At 68.3% G+C, this 16913-nt stretch overlaps 1 protein-coding gene across 3 annotated transcripts; it reads right to left on the bottom strand.

The window, feature by feature from the left end:
* Window positions 1-393: 393 nt before the first annotated feature.
* Window positions 394-14910, bottom strand: CPLX2 (complexin 2). Of its 3 annotated transcripts, XM_075441771.1 has the most exons (5): window positions 14772-14910; window positions 10156-10254; window positions 1688-1795; window positions 1057-1232; window positions 394-936 (listed from the first exon to the last, which is right to left on the bottom strand). In XM_075441771.1, the coding sequence occupies exons 3-5, from the start codon at window positions 1716-1718 to the stop codon at window positions 739-741; spliced, it is 405 nt and encodes a 134-aa protein (XP_075297886.1). In that variant the 5' UTR covers window positions 1719-1795; window positions 10156-10254; window positions 14772-14910; the 3' UTR covers window positions 394-738. The 3 variants fall into 3 exon arrangements, with proteins under 3 accessions (XP_075297886.1, XP_075297889.1, XP_075297888.1); XM_075441774.1 differs by lacking the exon at window positions 10156-10254; XM_075441773.1 differs by lacking the exons at window positions 10156-10254; window positions 14772-14910 and adding an exon at window positions 3663-3724.
* Between the last annotated feature and the right edge of the window lie 2003 nt (window positions 14911-16913).

The raw sequence follows: 16913 nt of genomic DNA, 5'->3' as shown, positions 1-16913 counted from the left end.
GCTCGGGGGCAGCAGACACCGATGCAAGGCCGAGACACACGGACGAGCGAGCTGGGGGGGCGTAGGGGGACACGGGGCGGGGGGGACGAGGCAGGAGGGGGGGGTCCCTGCCCCGCACGCGCCTTTGTACACGGTCGGTGGAGCGCGGCGCCCGCTCCTCCCGGTGCTGAAGTATTGCAGTCTAACTGATATGGCTTTAACTATGGGGCCAGAGATGCGGGGAGGGGGCGGGGGGGGGGTCCCCGCCGACCCCCCGATGCTGGGGCACCCCCGGGGACGGGGGAGCTGCGGGCAGGGCGCCTGGCTTTGTGCTTTGGGCTTGGCCCAGGGTGGGATGGGGCAGGGAGATGGCAGTGCTGGGGACCAGGGCAGGCGAGCGGGGGCCTGCCGGGGTCCCCTGGCGGGGTGGGAGGGGCAGGGCGGGGGGCACGGGGAGCCACCCCGGGGGGGGGCCGGGGGGGCCTGGGGTGCCCCCAGCCTGCCGCGAGGTTACGTCAGTGCATTTGGTCCCGGTTCGCCCTGTCCGGCCAGGGCCGCTCCCCTTTGGCACGGTGTGTGGGGGGGGGGGCCCTGCCTGGACGGGACGGGGCGGGTTTTTGGTCTGGTGGAGGGGGGAAAGGGCAGGAGAGGGTGGGGAGGGGGTGCGGGGACCCCCCCGGGGCCAAGGGGACCGATGGAGGGCTCGGAGGGGACAGGGCGCCCGTGCCCCAGCACCCCATGGCAGGGCTGGCGGTGCTGTTACTTCTTGAACATATCCTGCAGCGGGCCAGGCAGGTACTTGAGGACGGTGTCCAGGATGCTCTCCTCCTCCTCCTCCTCCTCATCCCCGCAGCCCGCTGGGATCGCCTTCTTGGGGCGCGTCAGGCTGCCCTCGCACGGCTGCTCCAGCGCGGCTTTCTCCTCCGCCTCCTTCTCCTCCTTCTTCTTCAGCCCGTACTGCGAGGACGCAGGCCCTCAGCGGGGCACACGCTGCGCCCGTGCCCATCGCCGCTGCCTCGGGCCACCCTCCTCCCCAGCCGTGCTCCACCCCGGGTGCCCGCCGAGGTGCGTGCCCACCTTGTCGCGGATCTGCTGCCGGACTTTCTCCCGCTCAGCTTCCATGCGGGCGTGCTTGGCTTTCCGCTCCTCCTCCTGCTGGCGCAGGGCCTCCTGCCTCTCCTCCTCCTTCTTCTGCGCGTCGGGGTCCTTCTCCTCCTCGCCCCCCAGCATCTTCCCCATGTCCTTGGTGGCCCCTGCGTAGCACAGGACCATTGGGGGGGTCCCCAAGGGTGCCGAAGCCCCTGCAGAGGCAGGGAGGGCATGGAGCCCCCCGGCAAGGGCAACCCGGGACGTCCCCAGGGCCCCCAGCAGCAGAGCCGGCTGCGGACGGGCTCCGGAGGCTGCGGGGATGGGAGTGCCGTGGGCTGGCTGCGCTGCCCTAGTTCGGCGTCAGCCAGGGGAGACACCGGCAGCTCCTTCGGCGCTGGCACCCAGGGGACCCGACAGGGAATCCCGCTTAGCAGCAGGAGAGCCGGGATTCCCCAGCCAGGCGCTGCCGGCGCTGGGAACGGGAGCCCCGCAGGGCTCCGGCAGCAGCTCCCCACTGCTGGCACCTCTCCCCATGGCTGCGTCCCACCGCCATGTCCCTCCCACCACGCTCCCCGGGGTCCCGGAGTGGGGACCCTGAGGGGGGACAGCACCCACTCACCGCCCAGCGCTTGCTTCATGACGAAGTCCATGGTGCCGGAGTGTGTGTGCGGCTAGGCCAGTGCCCGGCGCTCATCCACTGCCGTCCGGGCTCGCTGACCAGGGCCACCTGCACCGGCAGAGAGGGACGCAGCTGGGGACGCCGTGCCCAGGGTGCCCACCACCCAGGCACAAGGGACAGGACGGTCCCTGGGGCTGCAGGACGCACGTCTCCAGCCCCAAATGCCTCCCAGGGTGGGCAGAGGGAGCTTTCGGGGTCTGCAGGCAGCGAGCGGGCTGATCTGCCCTGCTCCCGTCGGCACCCTCCCCGCATCTCCGCTGGCCGTGGGGACCCGTGGAGGGACCAAGGGGGACTTTCCACCCCAGCGCGGCCCAGGAGAAGCCCGGGAGCCCCTGGGGGCTGGTGGAACGGGGACCCACCACACCGTGACCCACTGCGCACCCCTGCTTTGGGGAGGGGCGAGGCAGACCCTGCCCGGGGAGGACACGGGGTGCTGTGCGTGCGTCTCTCGCAACACGGGCGCTCTGCAGAGGGGTGGCGAGGAGGCTCTTGGCAGGTTGTGACAGTGTTTGGGGGCTGCAGGGGTTGCAGGCAGCAGCTTGTGACTGCGCGTGCGATCCCTGCGGGTGCCGGGGATGGGTGACAGCGTGCAGGGGCCCCGCGGGTGCAGGACGGCGCGTCCGTGTGCTTTCCGTGCGCCGGGTGCGGGCGAGCTGCGTGTGCGGGCTGCGTTTGGTCAAGGCGTGTGCTTGCGGGTGGCTGCAGGCTGTGTCTGCACGCGGGCCGTGCACACGCGTGTGCGGGGCTGCGCGTGCCCCCCACGGCGTGCGGGTTTGCAGCCCGTTTGCAAGCTGCGAGCGCGTGTGCGAGTTCCAGTGTTTGCAAGCTCTGCGGATGCGTGTGTGAGGGCTTGCGGGGGGGGGGGTGTGTGTGTGTGTGTGCACACACGGGTTTGTGTGCGCTGCGTGTGTTTGCACACTGCGGGGGGGGTGCAGGCTGTGCTGGGGGGGGGCTGCGCGTGCCGGTCCGTGGGTTTGCGGGCTGTACGGGTGTGTGGGGGGGGATGCACAGAAATTTGCAGCCTGTGCCGCCTGCGTGTACGCGTGGGGGTGTTGCGGGCTGTTGGCATGCTCTGTGCGTGTGGGGGGGTTGCAGGCGCGGGGGGGGGGGGCTGCCCGTGCCCCCCGTGTGCCCGGTCCGTGTGCGGGGGGGCTGCGGGTTGTGCTGGCAGCCTGGGTGTGCAGTTTGCAGCGCGTGTGTGTGCGTGCGGGTGCCTGCGCTCAGTGGGTGCCGCAGCCGCGTGGTCCCCCCCACCCTGGGATCCTGCTGGGCTGCACGGGGGGTGTCCACGAACCGGCACCCCGGGAAGTTTGTTGCTCCCAGCCCCGGGGCACCCCGCCGCACCGGGGAGGGGGGGGGGGGGGGCTGTGTGTCCCCTCCACATGCTGCTACGCTGAGCGCAGGGGGGGCTCGGAGGACACCGGGGACGTGGGGACACCGGGGCCGCGGTGCAGGGGACACGGGGAGCACGGGGACGCGGGGGGGGGGCGCAGCATCACCGGGGTACGTGTGGGACACCGCGGGGGCCAAAGCAGACCCGGGGGGGGGGGAGGGCACCGGCAGTCACCGGGCTGCAGCGACGCCGGGGACACGGGGGGGCGCCGGGAGGGCGGCGGACAGCGGGGACGCGACACCCGGCATGCGGGGGACACCGGAACCGCAGCGGGGTGCATACGGGGGGGCGGACACGCGCAGGGGACACCGGGGACGCGGCGGGGGGGGGGGGGCGCAGGGACACGGGAAGGGCGGGAGGTGGGAAGGGGCGGGGGGGAAGGGTCGCTCAGGGGACGCGCCGCCGCCCCCCCACCCCCCGGTGGCTGCGGCGCGGGGCCCCGCCCGGCCCCCCCCCCCCGCCGGTGCCGCCCGGTGCCGCAGCGGCGCTGTCCCTTCAGCACCGGCGCGGCGCGGCACTCACCGGCTCCGCCGCCGCTCTCCGCTGCCGCCGCCACGCCCCGCCCCGCCGAGGCCCCGCCCCGGCCCCGCCCCGCCCCCGCCGGCACGCGTGGGCCCGCCCGCGGCGACACCCGCCCCCCCCGCCACCGCGAGCCCGGCCCCACACGGGGGGGTGGTGTGTCGCGTCCCCCCCCCCCCCCGACCCGAGAAACGCCGCACGACCCCCGGGGAAACGTCCCGGTGCCCGGGGAGCCCCGCACCGCTCCCCAGGACACGGACGGACATCCCCCCCCCGCACCGCGGTCCCGCAGCGGAGGGGTGGGGGGAAGGGCGTCCCGCGCGGGGTTAATGATTGACCTCCGTGGCAATTAATGGGCGAAACGAGGCGTTAATCAGCCGGAGCCACCGCGGAGCTTCCACCCCCCTCAATCCCGCACCCCCCCCTCACCCGGCACCCCGAGCCGCAGCACGCCGTCCCCCTCCGCAGCCGCGCAGGGCGGCTGCGGGAGTTTAATTAAAGTCCCTGATAAATCCCCTCGGCCCCAGCGCCCGCTCGGGGGCCCCAGCTTTGGATTCTTGGAGCTGCCCCCCCCCACCCCCCGGGGTACCACGGCGGGCGGGGGGTGCCCAGGCAGGAGATGCTGGGAGGGGCTGCACGGCCACGATGCCCACAGAGCTCAGGACCCCTTCGGGGGGGGAAGGAGGGGTGTCCCCGGGAATGAAATGGGGGGGACCACCCCCCCCCGCGCCTGCCCGAAGGGAGACCGGCTCCTGCAGCCCCTCCAGCCCCCCCCCCCCGGGTCTCCCATCCCCGTCGCAGTGCACGGAGAGGCGCTGGGGACAGCCGCGCGCCCCACGGCCAGCCCCGACACCCCTCAGAGGGGCAGCCGGCGCCTCCTAATTAATCCAGCCCTGGGTAATTAGCAAGAAGACGAGCCCTTTGCAAATTAGATTGACGGTGCTCTGCGCCAGGCCTTGGGGGTAGCTGGTGTTTAACGGCCAGGCTCTGGAGGAGCAGCCCTGCGGGGAAATGGCGCTGAAGCGGGTCTGGATGCGGGGTCGTTTCAGGGACCCCCTCCCCGCCACCACCCCCCGTTTTCATGTGGGAGCCCGCGGGGAGCTGGGACGCAAGCGCCAGCCCAGCCCCTCCACGGGGACACGGCACCCGCAGACCCGTCTGTGGGCACCCGCTGCCCGCTCCCGCCCCGACGCGCGGCCGCTGCCGCCGGTGGGTCTCGGCGCATCGAGGACACGGCCTGCTTGTTCACCCCCCTCTCACCACTCCCCAAAACCCCCCCCGGCGCACCCCGTCTCGCCAACCCCGAGCCCCCAGCCTCCTTCCACCATGGCATCAACCAACAACTCCTTTTTCCACCTCCGTGGAAAAAAAATCCAGCTCCTGCCCTCGCGCCCAGCCCGGCGATGGCTGGTGGGACGCTCGCGTGGGTGGCGAGCCAGGCCCGCGCTTGGCCCGTCCATCCGTCCACCCGTCCGTCTGTCCGTCCGTCCTGCGGCAGCCCTGCTCCGGGCGCTGACGTCAGCGCTCCCGGCAGCCGGGCGGTGGGCGGGCGGCACCGCTCCTATTGTATTAAAAATAATACAGCGGAGCACAAATTCATTACAGATAAGTGTGACAGCCAGGAGGAATTAACGAGCCCATCTCTCAGCGCCTGACAAACGCCTTCTTTTGTTCCTGGGATGGGTCCTTGAGTCTTTCAATCTTTGGAGACGCCTCGGCTCATTAAGCGCATCCTCCCCCAGTAGCTCCCAGCGTCCCCAGGGACTGTTCCCAGTATGAGCTGTGGCCAAGCTGGCAGGGCCGTCCCTTGTGCCAGTGCCCAGCGCTAAGCTGGGCTTGCCCTCCTCGGGGCTCGGTGGCCTGGAGTGCTGTCCCCAAGCGTGGGACCCCACGCAGGGGGCAGGGTGGCCGGGGGGAGGTGGGCGAAGCAGCCCCCGGCCCCGCTGCTGCAGGGAGCACGAAGCTCACGCGAGCTGCGGCACTCCAGCTGCCGGTGCCGGCAACGCAGCCGCAGCCGACGGGCTGGTGGGCGCCCAGCTCTGCCCTGCCGGCCGGGCTCCCGTGGGACGGGCAGCCGGGGCCTCGTCACCGGCCTTGGGCATTGCCACCGTCCCCTCCTGCCTCGCACACCCCTGCGGACACCCCTGCTCCTGGGATGGGCCCGGGGGACCCCCGCAGTCCCAGCGCTGAGCCGGCTCTGGCAGGCGTTTGGAAGATGCTCCCAGTGCCGGAAGATCGCTTGCACCCCTTAGGCAGCGCTGTCCCCTGGCATCGTCCTGGGCAGTGTCACCTGCTGGGTGGTTAGGAAGGGACGGGACGGGGAGGGATGGGAGGACGGGGAGGCAGAGCCGTAGCCGGATGGAGGAGGAAGCTCTTAGCGCTGCCAAGTCCTGCGAGTTGCCTCTGTGCCGGCTCGCAGGGGCCGTGCGGCAGGGACGGAGCCGGTGCGGGTGCCAGGGTGCTGGCAGCGCCTCGATGCACTCCCCGCCGGCGCCCGGGGAAAGGGCACGGGGCTGGCTGCTGCCGCCGCGTCACCCACAGCATCCGCTGCCAGCAACGCCGTGAGCAGCACCTGCCCCAGGCCCCGCAGCCGCATGGGGACCCTGCACGGTCACAGCCTCTGCGGGTGCTCGTGAAGCTCCCGGGCAGAGGGGAGTGGGTGCCTGAGTACCCGCACCCATCCCTGCAGCACCGCCAGCCCAGCCAGACCCATTAGCACGGGGCAGTTATTTCACTTATCCCCCCCCCCAGTCTCTGCAGAAAATAATTATTGGTCCTTCTCATCCTGCCGAGGGATTAAAAGTGGTTAACTCCATTTCCAGAGGCTTTGTTATGTTGGTTTTCCCTCGGTTGCTGCGCAAGGCGATTTCCACAGTGCCACTTAGGCAGCTTTTATCAGGTTGTCTTCTGGAGGTAATTGGGTTTTTCAGGAGCCTGTTTAAAATTCGTAGCCCGGCCTCTTAAACAAAACAAAAACAGCAGCGGGGACAAGGGGAAGAGGCAGCACAAAACACGCAGCAGCTGCAGCCTCTGAAGAGCAGCCCTGGTCCCTGGGGGCTGGCACCCGGTGGGGACACGGACGGGGAGAGGCACCAGTGTGCGGTAGCATCAGGCTGGAGCTGGACCCTCCAGCGCAGCGGCTGGGCACAGACTGCGGGGACAGCCCCTGCCACCTCTGCTGTCCCTCCCGCGGTGACACCGCGCGAGGCGAGGGGGACCCGGCGTCACGCCGCTACACAGTGCTCAGGGCCAGCGTGGGGTGCTCAGAGCCACCCACGTCCAGCCCCTGAGGACACCGGGGCCACCACCCTGCCCCTGCGGCAAGTCACAGCCCCCCCCAGCACACTGGGTGCCCCCCCAGCACCCACTCCCCACTTTTCCCTCACTTCGTGGGGTGTGAACGTGGGTCTCACCATGGGCCAGCGTGGGAGCGTGCCACGAGCCCTGGGTGGGAGGTGGGCTCGTGCCATGGCTTGACCCCGGCTCCACCGCGATGCTCTGCCTGACTGTGGGAGCAGCACCGCGGCGGGGGGCTGGGGGTGGCGGGGCTGCCTAAGCTCACCAGGGAGGGACGGAGAAAACGGGCCAAATCCACCCCTGGAGCCACCCTCACAGGACGGCTTCTGCTGGCACCGTGCCCTGAGGGTCTCCCCGGCTCCGGGCTTTGCTGGATGGATGGGGAAGGCTCCTGCCCGCTGCCCTCCTGGTGCCCATGGCTTGGGCACAGCGAAGCACCGCTGCAGCCAGACGGGCCGCGGGCTGACGCTGCGACTTTTCCCGCTCTCCTGCATCACGATCACGGGCCCAGCTGCATCAGTACCACGGCCCCGTCGGCAGCCGTACTGCAGACCCATCCGCATCGCTACCACGGCCCCAGCCGCCTCCTCCCGCCGGGCTCCTGCCCGTGGGGCGGGGGGGATGCGCTGGGCACCCCCAGCCCGTCCCTGCCCAGCTCCGTGCCGCGGGGCGCAGCGTGCGCCGGGCGGTGGGCGGCGGGGAGCTGCTGCGACAGATGGGCGGCGGGGCCGGATCACGGCACCGCACGCAATGAGGGACGCGTGCGTCCCCGGGGAGGGGGCCGGCTGCGGGAGCTGCCAGCGAACGGTCCCCAGCACGGCAGCCAGCATGCGGTGGCCAAAGGAGGGATGGGGCAAGGAGGGGACCGAGTCCACGGCTTCCGGCTCTTCCCGGCTCGGTGGTCTCCCAGGAGGATACCGGAGAGGGAGGGGTGCTCCCCGTGCTGCTCAGCTTCCCCAAAAGACCACCTATGCCTGCATCTGTGTGGGAGAGAGTGACGGAGGGGCTGAATGTCCCAGCTAGAGCGCCCAAGGGGACAGGGACCCAGCTAAGAAGCGCCCAGGCCAGCCCGGATGTCACCCACTGACCGACAGAGTCCCTTGGCTTTGCCACTGCCGCTCCGTGCCCCGTGACAGGGAGCTCTGCTCACCCAGCCCCAGCCTTAGGGTCACCCACAGCCCCGAGGTGTCCACATCCCCACAGCCCTGCCAGGCCCACGGTACATCGCCACGCCGCAGCCGCCCGCTGGGACACTGGGACGGAGCCCGCCGGCCGAGCGCTGCAGTGGTGACTCCTTGTCCCCGTGGCTCCCGGCGTGCGTCCGGTGCCTCTGCGCCATGCATTATTAAACAGAGGCACTGCAGCCCCTCGCTGTTCATCCTGGCGTGGCTGCGCGGGGAGCGGGCTGCGGGAGCCGCGGTTGGCTTGCTGCAGTCTCAGCCGGAAGATTTAGGCTCGCTGCGGGTCTGGCCGATCACCCAAACGGGTTTTCGTCCCCTCGGGTTACTCACCCGGCCGCTTCCCACATCCCCACCCCACGCAGGATGGGTCCCACCTCCCTGTCAAGAAGCCACCGTGCATTCAGCCTGGGTGCTATCACCTCCACTGCTTCCCCTGCCCACACAGCAGGTACTTATAGCATTTACATCCCAATCGACGTATATAAAGGCACACTCGAGCTGAGTCCACCCCATCAATATTTATGGCAGGCACGCACAGCCGCACAGCGCTGCAGGGGCCGGTGTGGAGCGGAGCTGGGCGCAGCACACCAGGCACTGCTTGTGGAGCAGACAAAAGCCCCCCCCGAGCCCCCACGCTGCCTCCCTGTCCCCCCCCATCGCCCCAGCCATCGTCTTTGGGGAAGGAGCCAGCCTGTGCACAAACTGATTTCCACCCCTGCTGCCTTGGCAGGGACGTGCAAGGCCTGTGCAGGTGCCAACGACGGAGGTGGTCGGGGCTGTGCGGGGAGCGGGTGCCCAGGTCTCATCCCAACACGGGGCCAGGATGGCACCCTCAGGCACCCGCTCCCCGCAGAAAGCCTCAGAGGAGTTACGCCCACCCTCATTTCACCGGCGGGGGAAAGTCTTGCAGGACAAGGGCAAGATTAGCTCAAGTCTGGGCATCCAGATCACGGCAAGGCAGCAACAGCCCCCGTCCATCCCCCCTCCAGCTGAAGCACCCTGAAAAATGAGACCCCGGGTGCTGCTCCCCTGGGGTTCAGCCTTGTGCTGACACAGGTGTTGGTGTTGCAAAGACCCTGCACGCTTTTTGGGGCTCCCAAGATAAGGGCAGAGAGCTTGGGGTGCTTTGCCCCCTCCCCTGCACTGCTGAGGCCGGAGGGAGAGGGGAGCGGGGATGCTGTCATGGCTGGTTGTGCTCTGCCCAGACTCCCAGCCTGGCTCTGGGAGAGCATCTGCCTTCCCGAGGGAGCAAGGCCCATCGCACCCCATGAGAGGGGAGCTGAGATGCCCCATGCCCTGGGCAACAGAGCCAGCCGAGGGCCACAGTGCTGGGGACACCCTGTCCTCCGACGGCAGCAGATGGCTGCACGGTGGGGGACTCTGTGGCAGCGTGGGGGGGACATCTGGGTGCCTGGGCTCCAGCCAAGCTGCGGCTCGGTGGGAGCGGGATCAGCCCGCGCTGCCCTGGCTCGGGGCGCTGGGAGGGGTGAGACCCCCACACTGGGGAGCAGCTAGCATGGGTGGGGGGCTCGCTCTGCACCCCGGCTGAGACCTCCCCCAGCCCGCCTGTGCTCGGGGTTTCCGCTGCGGCGTGACGCCGGACGGGCACGGCGCCGCTCCAAGAGCTGCTGGGGCTCTGGCCAGAAAATTCATTCTTGGCTGCTTGCGGAGGGGTTTGGCGCGTACCTTTCCCATCTGGGGGCTTTCAAAGGCAGAAAAAAAAAAAAGAAGAAAAAGAAAAAAACCCGTGGCCCTGCGCCAGCTCCACAGTCACCGTCACCTGCCACGGTCCCCAGGCAGGACCGTGTCCAGCATCCAGAGGCCGAGCTGTTCCCCGCTCCCATGGCCTCAGCCCAGTCCTGAGCTGGTGCGGATGCCTCTTGCCCCGCACTGGGGTCTCACCAGGATGCCCATGACGGACCCCCACACTGTGCGGGGCCCGACGGGTTCTCCTGAGGCCGCCCCAGGCGTTACCTCTGCCCCCCCGTCCATCCCGCGGCGGGGCCAGCGCTGCCTACCTTGGTGCGAGCAGCGCCGGGCGTCCGCAGGCTTCGGCACCTAGCGCAGGGGGATGAGGACCTCGCGGGGGCGGCTGGGCATGGCAGGGGGAGCGGGGCCTGCGGGAGACACCGACAGCCAGAGGATCAGCTTCGCGCTGGGGACCCAGGACCGGACGGGGTGGACAAAGCAGAGTCACTTGACGGGTGATGGACGGAGCACACCGCTGTCTGCCGCCCTCTCCCCCAACCCGGGGTGCCCGGAGTGGGTCTGTGCACCCCCTCCCGCATCCCGACCTCCAAGGATGGGAGCAGCCTGCTGCCAAGACGCGTTGTCTCCCTGCAGGTGGGAGCCCAGTGGGGCGCGTGGAGGGCGAGGGGCTGGAGGAGGTGGCAGCCCATGGGGGTCTCCGCTCCTCTCCCAGATCAGGGACACCACCTCCACGGCTGGCAGAGGGCTCCTGTCCGTCTCTGCAGACACCCAGCAGTTTGGATGCTTTCATTAAATATTTAGAGGGCTCTCAACTCTTTGAGGGTTTTAAATTTTCACATTAACTCGGCCTTCCTCAGCTTGCAAATGATGAATTTCTTCTTTGGAGAACATAATGGCAAGTTAAAACAAGCCGCCAAACAAAAGCCCTTGCTCAGACTTTTCAATTTGAGAAAGCCGGGCCCCGCTCTGGGCTCCCCGCTTCTGCTGGACCTCAGGAAGCTTCTGCTCGGGGATCCTGTCCCTGCGCGAATGCCCCTGAAATCCCCCTGTGATGCTCGGTGAGATGCAGGGGGTGCTCCCGGGGGGTGCCGGCCCGGGCGGGGGCTGTGCAGAGACCCAGGTACCGGGGTGCTGGGTACCACGCCGGCAGTTTCTCGGGGTGCCCCGTCCTCGCGGTGTGGCTGGTGCCACCGTGACGGGTGCCACGAGTATGATTTGTGCTCTGTGACTCGAGGAGCGTGTTCCTGGGGAAGTTACAAATTCATCCCGACTTGGAGCAAAGGCTTCTCCTCCGCCCTGGGGAAGGAGGGAGGCTTTGGCAAATTGGAGATAAATAGATGACCCAGGGGAGCCGGGGGAAACACAGCCAAACAGCGACGCTGGAGGAGCAGGGGCTGGGATGGATGGAGCCTGCATTTTTAAAAGCATTACAGAGCAGGGATGCCTCGTCCCAGCCCCGGGGGCAGGAGACACTGCCAGCCCCCGGGCACAGCGCTGGGTCTGGGGAGGGTGCAGGCTCACCCAGGGGACCTCGCGCTCTGGGGGCTGCAGGGAGGGGGCAGAGAGTCCCCAGTGGGACCCCCGAGGAGACCCCAGAACTGCGACCGCTTCCCTGTGAAACGCAGCACTAAGAGCTCAGCCTGGAAAGGGCTCGGCGGCAGCGTGAAGGTGACCTTTGCTGGGGACAACCGCTGCCTCCTTCGGGATGTGGGAAGGCTGGGGAGCGGGGTACGGCGGGCTGCGGAGCGCTGCGGGGACGCGTGCCTGGGGGTGGCCGGCTCCCAGACAGCTCAGCGCCGAGGAGACGAGCTGTGCTGGGACAGGATCAGTGCCCCGCTTTGTCGGCCATGGCTCGGGGTGCAAATTAGCCATTCTGTGCTGAAACCCCAGATGGTGGGAAGGGTGGGGACCCCCCGCCTGGAGACCTGAGAGGATGCCGAGCGTCCTGGCGGTGCTGCTCTGATCCCCACAGGGTGTTTTTTCCCCGAGACAGACAGAGGTGGTTTTTTTCCTGCCTTTGCGATGGGCAGAGCCTGCCAGTACCACGAAGATGCGTCTCACCTGGGCAGCCACACTCGCTCAGCCTGTCGGTCCAGGCAACCAGACACCAGCCGGAGCCAAAAGCAGAGGACAGGGAAGAGCAGAGCAGGGTGACGGTGCCAGGACACCCCCAGCTCCGGGGACTGTGGTGCCCCCAGGCACTGGCAGGGCTGCTTTTATCCATCTGGGGTCTGGACACAAGACAGTATCCAGGGAAAACTCAATGCTCGAGACGAGACCATTAGCGAGCCCGCAGCTCTTCTGCTTCGGCACCTCCAGCTCTCGGCACCCTGCTTTTATAGCCGGGTTTGTCCAAATGTCTGCAGAGGCGGGCGGGCTGGGGAAGGGGAGCAGCAGGGTGTGCAGGCTGGGAAACTCCGGGCCACATCTCAAAGTACTTCTCCTGCCTAAAGAAGATGCTCTCATGACCTGCCCTGAGGCTGGTATCAGCTTTGCTTCCAGGCACCGGGGTGAGAAGGAAGGCTCAGAGTCACGAAGCTTAAGGAAAACACCTGCAAACTGGACTCGGTGATGGCAGTGTGCCATCCTGGCTCTCACACAGGGGTGCAAAGAGCTTGGGGTGCCATGCTCCACCAGGCAGCCCTCAGAGGCATTTCCCAGCTGGGGTCCTGTACCTAAGCCAACCTGCCGTGCCTTCAAAACGCAGACCCTCAGCCTCAGAAATCTCAACACCTCTTGCAGACTTCATCTTGCCATGGGCCAGGGCAGGTCTGGGTCACACCATCACAGGGCTCTGGGATTTGGCTGAGCCGAATGATGCTTCTGAGCCTCTGGTGGGTGTCACTGCAGGAACTGGGGAGGGATGGACCTGCTGGCCCGGCTGCTTACAGGAGGAGCAGGCACCTGTGGTGCAGAATAGCACGAAAAGGCGACAGTGGCTTCTAGCAAGGCACCAGGTGACCCAGCGAGATGCTGGAGCCTGGAGGCACAGCCTGGAAAGCCCATGGCTGGACAAGGCACACGGTCCCAGTCTCCGTGGCCAGGAAGGCTCCGCAGAGCTGGGAGAGGTGGAGGGGAAAGCTCCTGGGACGAGCGAGCAGAGAGCCTCACGCGAGAGCAGCCCGCAGGAGCGCAGCTTGTTTACCCTGGCTGAGCAGGCCTGATTGCTCTCTATAAATACACCCGGCGAGTAAACACCGGGGAGGGAGAAGGATCGTTTGAACTCGAGGATGATGTTGGCATAAGAACAAGTGGGGAGGTCTGGCCAGGAACACACAGAGGCTGCGGGCGAGAGCAGGGATCCTCCGGCTGCCGGGAAGGTCCTGCTCTGGGCAGAGGGGTCTGGCCCTGGCTGTTTGGGCAGCGTGTGATGCCCGAGGGCTTGGGCTCGGTGCCGGTGGGAATGGCGGCAGCCCGGGCTGCGGTGACCATGCCCACTTGCCAGAACAGACCCCTCGAGCTCTGGGCCATGTTGGTGCCCGGTGGTGGGAACGGAGCTGTGCCACTCTGCCAGCAGCCACCATCTCTTCCCTGGAGGGTTTTTCTGCAGTACCGGACCTCCGCTGGGACATCTCAGCTCCGGTGCTTAAACCATGCTGGGCAAGTCAACGCAGCTCCCCTCGGCTCCCGACAAGCAGCACCGGGCCTGGCGGGCTGTGCCTGCCAGCAGCCTCTGCAGAAACCCGGGGAAGAGCCAAGGTGCGAACCGCGATCATCCTCCAGTGCTGCGAGGTGTTAATAGCTCTGTCTGGTTGGGGTCATTTCAATACTAACGTTATCACGCAAGGCAATCGAAGAAATCAACACTCAGCCCATAGCCAAGGGAGGCTCTGAGACATTTTTCTGTGACTTGTCTCAGCTGAGCTGCCTCCGGTTTCCCAGTTTCCCCTGTCCACACCGGAGCCTGTCCTGGCACCCCTATGGTCCTGCGGCCGTGGGGGGATGAGGGCAGGTTTGGCAGGGAGGACACCTCTCCACCCTGAGCCTGGCCCATCCTCCATCGTCCTTTATTTGCCAAACCCAGCACCTCGGCTTGACTCGAATCGCCCTGGCTCCTTCACCAACCTCTGCCAGCACCTGCCACCACCCACCGAGCCCACCTGGTCGCGCGGAGAAGCCCTGAGCCATCAGCCCTGTCCTGAGCGAAGGTACGAGCCCCGCTTTGCCGCTCTGACTCACCGCGCTGCCTGCCTCGGGCAGCGGCTGCCCGGTCACTCTCGTGCCATGTGGGTGGCAGTGCCACCGCGTGCTGCCAGGCCCGGATCGCAGCAGCCACCGGCCCCGTGCGCTGCAGCCACGGCGGGGAGAAGGGTACCGGAGCGTGGGGCGTTGGCAGGACCCTGGAGGGGTGGTGTAGTGGGGAGAGGAGCTGGAGCCTGGGGAACGGAGGACGACGGAGGGGACCGTGGAGCTGGGATGCTCCACGGTTGGGCTTGGAGGGCGGGATGGAGATGGTGGGAAGAGCCTGGTGGGTACCAGGAGCTCCCCACAGCTGTGTGGAGCCTTGCCGGGTGCAGGCAGGGGGTACCCCCCCCCCACCCCGCGCAGGGATGGCCAGGCACGGAGGGGCCGGGGGGGGGCGGGGTGCAGACCACCGTCCGGGGGGTGACAGCCCTTCTCCTGCCATCCCCTCCGCAATGGCGTGTGTGTCCCCCCCCGCCCAGCCCTGCGAGGGGAGCGGTCCGCGGGCGCACCGCTCAGCCCTGCATCTCGCACCTGCATCCCGCATCCCGCATCCCGCCTGCCGCATCCCGCATCCCCACGGCCGCCGCCCCGTTACATAAGCCGGCGGCCCCGGGAGGCTCGGCGGGCCGGTCCCCAGCCCCGTGCCCGGCCTCCCCCCCCCCCCGCCCCCCCCGGGCTCTGCGGCACGGCGGGCCCGCCCCCGGCCCCGGCCCCGGCCCCGGCCCCGGCCCGCACCCACCTGGCTGGGCTCGGCGCGGCTCCGGTCCGCCCCGTCCGCCCCCGGCGCAGGGAAGCAGCCGCCGCCGGAAGGGAGGCGGGAGCCGTAGCGGTACGGGGGGGCCCCGGTGCTGGCTCCCCCTCCGCCGCTCGGCCTCCCGGGCGGGGCCGCCTCCGTGCCCGCCCCCGGCCCGCCCCGCGTCCCCGCCGGCAGCCCCGCACCCCGGCCCGCCGTTCCCCCCCAGTACCCCGCCATCGCACCCGCTGCCCGGCGGGTCCCCTCGGTTGAGCCCCCCCGGTACCCAGCCGCCCCCCTCGGTACCCCGCAGTTGCCCCCTCTGGTACCCAGCCATCCCCCCGCTACCCGGCTATGCCCCCCAGCACCCAGCAGTTGCCTCCCAGTTCCCAGGCATCCCTCCCAGTACCTGGTCATTCCCCTGGGCCCCAGCAGTTGCACCTCCAGTGCCCCTAACAGCCACCCTCTAGGACCTGGCCATGCCTCCCAGTACCCCCCCCGCCCCGCTCCTTGGCCACCCTCTAGGACCTGGCCATGCCTCCCAGTACCCCCTGCTCCCTGGCCACCCCCGTTTCTCCAGTACCCAGCAATTCCCCCCAGTACCTAGCCAACCGTCCTGACCCCCCACCCAGCAATTCCCTCCCACCAAGGGCCCAGCATTTCTCTCCCACAGAGGCAGTAATTCCCCTGCCATGGCACTGCCAGCCCCCCCCCAGAGGAGGGGTCTCTAGACAGGGCATCTCTGGGCATCTTGGGGTGCCAGTGGTGATCCCCAAATCATTGCACCTGACAAAGCCCTTATCGAGGGTCTCTCGTGAGGTGTCTCGCGGATGGGGGATGAGGAGAGCTGGGCATGGCCAAGAGGGCTCCTGAGACCCCCACTGGCCTGGGGGGCTGGGGCTCTCCAGCACTCCTTTCCCTGGGTTTTCCTTTGGGATTGTGGGTGTGTGGAACGGTTCCCGCCGAGCCCTGGGCTTGCTCCGGGGTCGGTGCTTTCTGGGCTCAGCTCCTCGCTTTGCGACTCATCTTTGTGATAGGTTCAGCCATTGGGATCCGACCTCCTGAAAACTGGGGTCCTGCCTCACCGTCCTGGAAGAGGGGTGCAGGACGGCCGTGCCTCGGTGCCAGAGGAGGGCTCAGCAGCGCGGCCTCGGGGGAGATTGCTGCTTGGGTTTCGCACCCTGGGGGTCCCTTCTCCACCAGGCATCATGGCAGGTGGGATGCAGGTCAGCCGGGAGCCAGCTCCGGGGCCAGCCCTCCCCGCTGCCCGCCGTGCCGCTCGGCACATCGCACAGCAGCTCGTCGTGCCGCTCCTTCTTGCAGGGCTGCTGCAGGATGGAGAGGCTGATGAATAAATCAATCCCCCTCGGTGCTGAGGCAGCAAAACTTGGATGCGAGAGGAGGAGCAGCGTCGGGGCTGGTGGCCTGACGGCCCGGGTGGCACCGCTTGCGAATTCCTCCCATGCAGCTGCCGCAGACAGAGCCGCCTGCATCCAAGTGGGCAGCTCTGATTGCCTTCTCGCCATGTTTTATTTATCAAAGCACTCAAGAGGCAGGCTTGCTCCCGCTGTCCCACATTCTTCCCGGATTCTCCTGCCTGGAAATGGGAGCAGCAGTTTGGAGAGGGGCCGTGGGGCTCTGCCTGCTCATCCTGGGCTCGGGGGGCACCGGCCCCTTCGCCTCCCCACGGTGGGCTGCCGCGAGGCGTTGGCATCGCCCCGCCATGCGGCTGCCGATCAGCCTCCGCTGTGCCGAGGAGACGGGGTCCCTCGCTGCGAGCAGAAGGACAGCGCTGCACGACTGACCTTTCCTGAGCTCCGGGAGCACTTTTAAGCTGCAGCCAGGCTCTCGCTGTTCCTCCCGTGCCTTGCAGGGAGCAGCGGTGTCCCGGGCTGATGCCAGACGCGGGAGGAGGCTGCTGTGATGCCTCCATGCCCGGCAGAGGCTGGTTCTGATCCGGCCCTGGCTGAACCACAGCCGTGCCCGTGGTCACTGGCCTTGTCCTGGCCCCCGCTCGCTTTCCTCCATCGTCTCCAGCTGCCTGCGCCGGAGGAGAGGGAGCTGCAGGGTGCATTTCTGCTGCCTCGCTGCTAATAAATAAGCCCCAGTAATGAGTTGGACTCTGGCGGACGGGCAGGTAGTGGCAAT

This window comes from Opisthocomus hoazin, chromosome 22 (assembly GCF_030867145.1).
Source record: "Opisthocomus hoazin isolate bOpiHoa1 chromosome 22, bOpiHoa1.hap1, whole genome shotgun sequence".
In the NCBI taxonomy this organism is placed as follows: Eukaryota; Metazoa; Chordata; class Aves; order Opisthocomiformes; family Opisthocomidae; genus Opisthocomus; species Opisthocomus hoazin.
Note: the sequence above shows the minus strand (reverse complement) of the source record. Positions and strands in the feature narration are given on the sequence as shown.

Coding starts and splice junctions, on each gene's coding strand:
- CPLX2 (XM_075441771.1), bottom strand. CDS start 1,718: ATGGACTTCGTCATGAAGCAAGCGCTGGGCG. Junction 1,233..1,687: donor CATGAAGCAAGCGCTGGGCG/GTGAGTGGGTGC, acceptor TGTGCTACGCAG/GGGCCACCAAGGACATGGGG. Junction 937..1,056: donor GGCAGCAGATCCGCGACAAG/GTGGGCACGCAC, acceptor GCGTCCTCGCAG/TACGGGCTGAAGAAGAAGGA.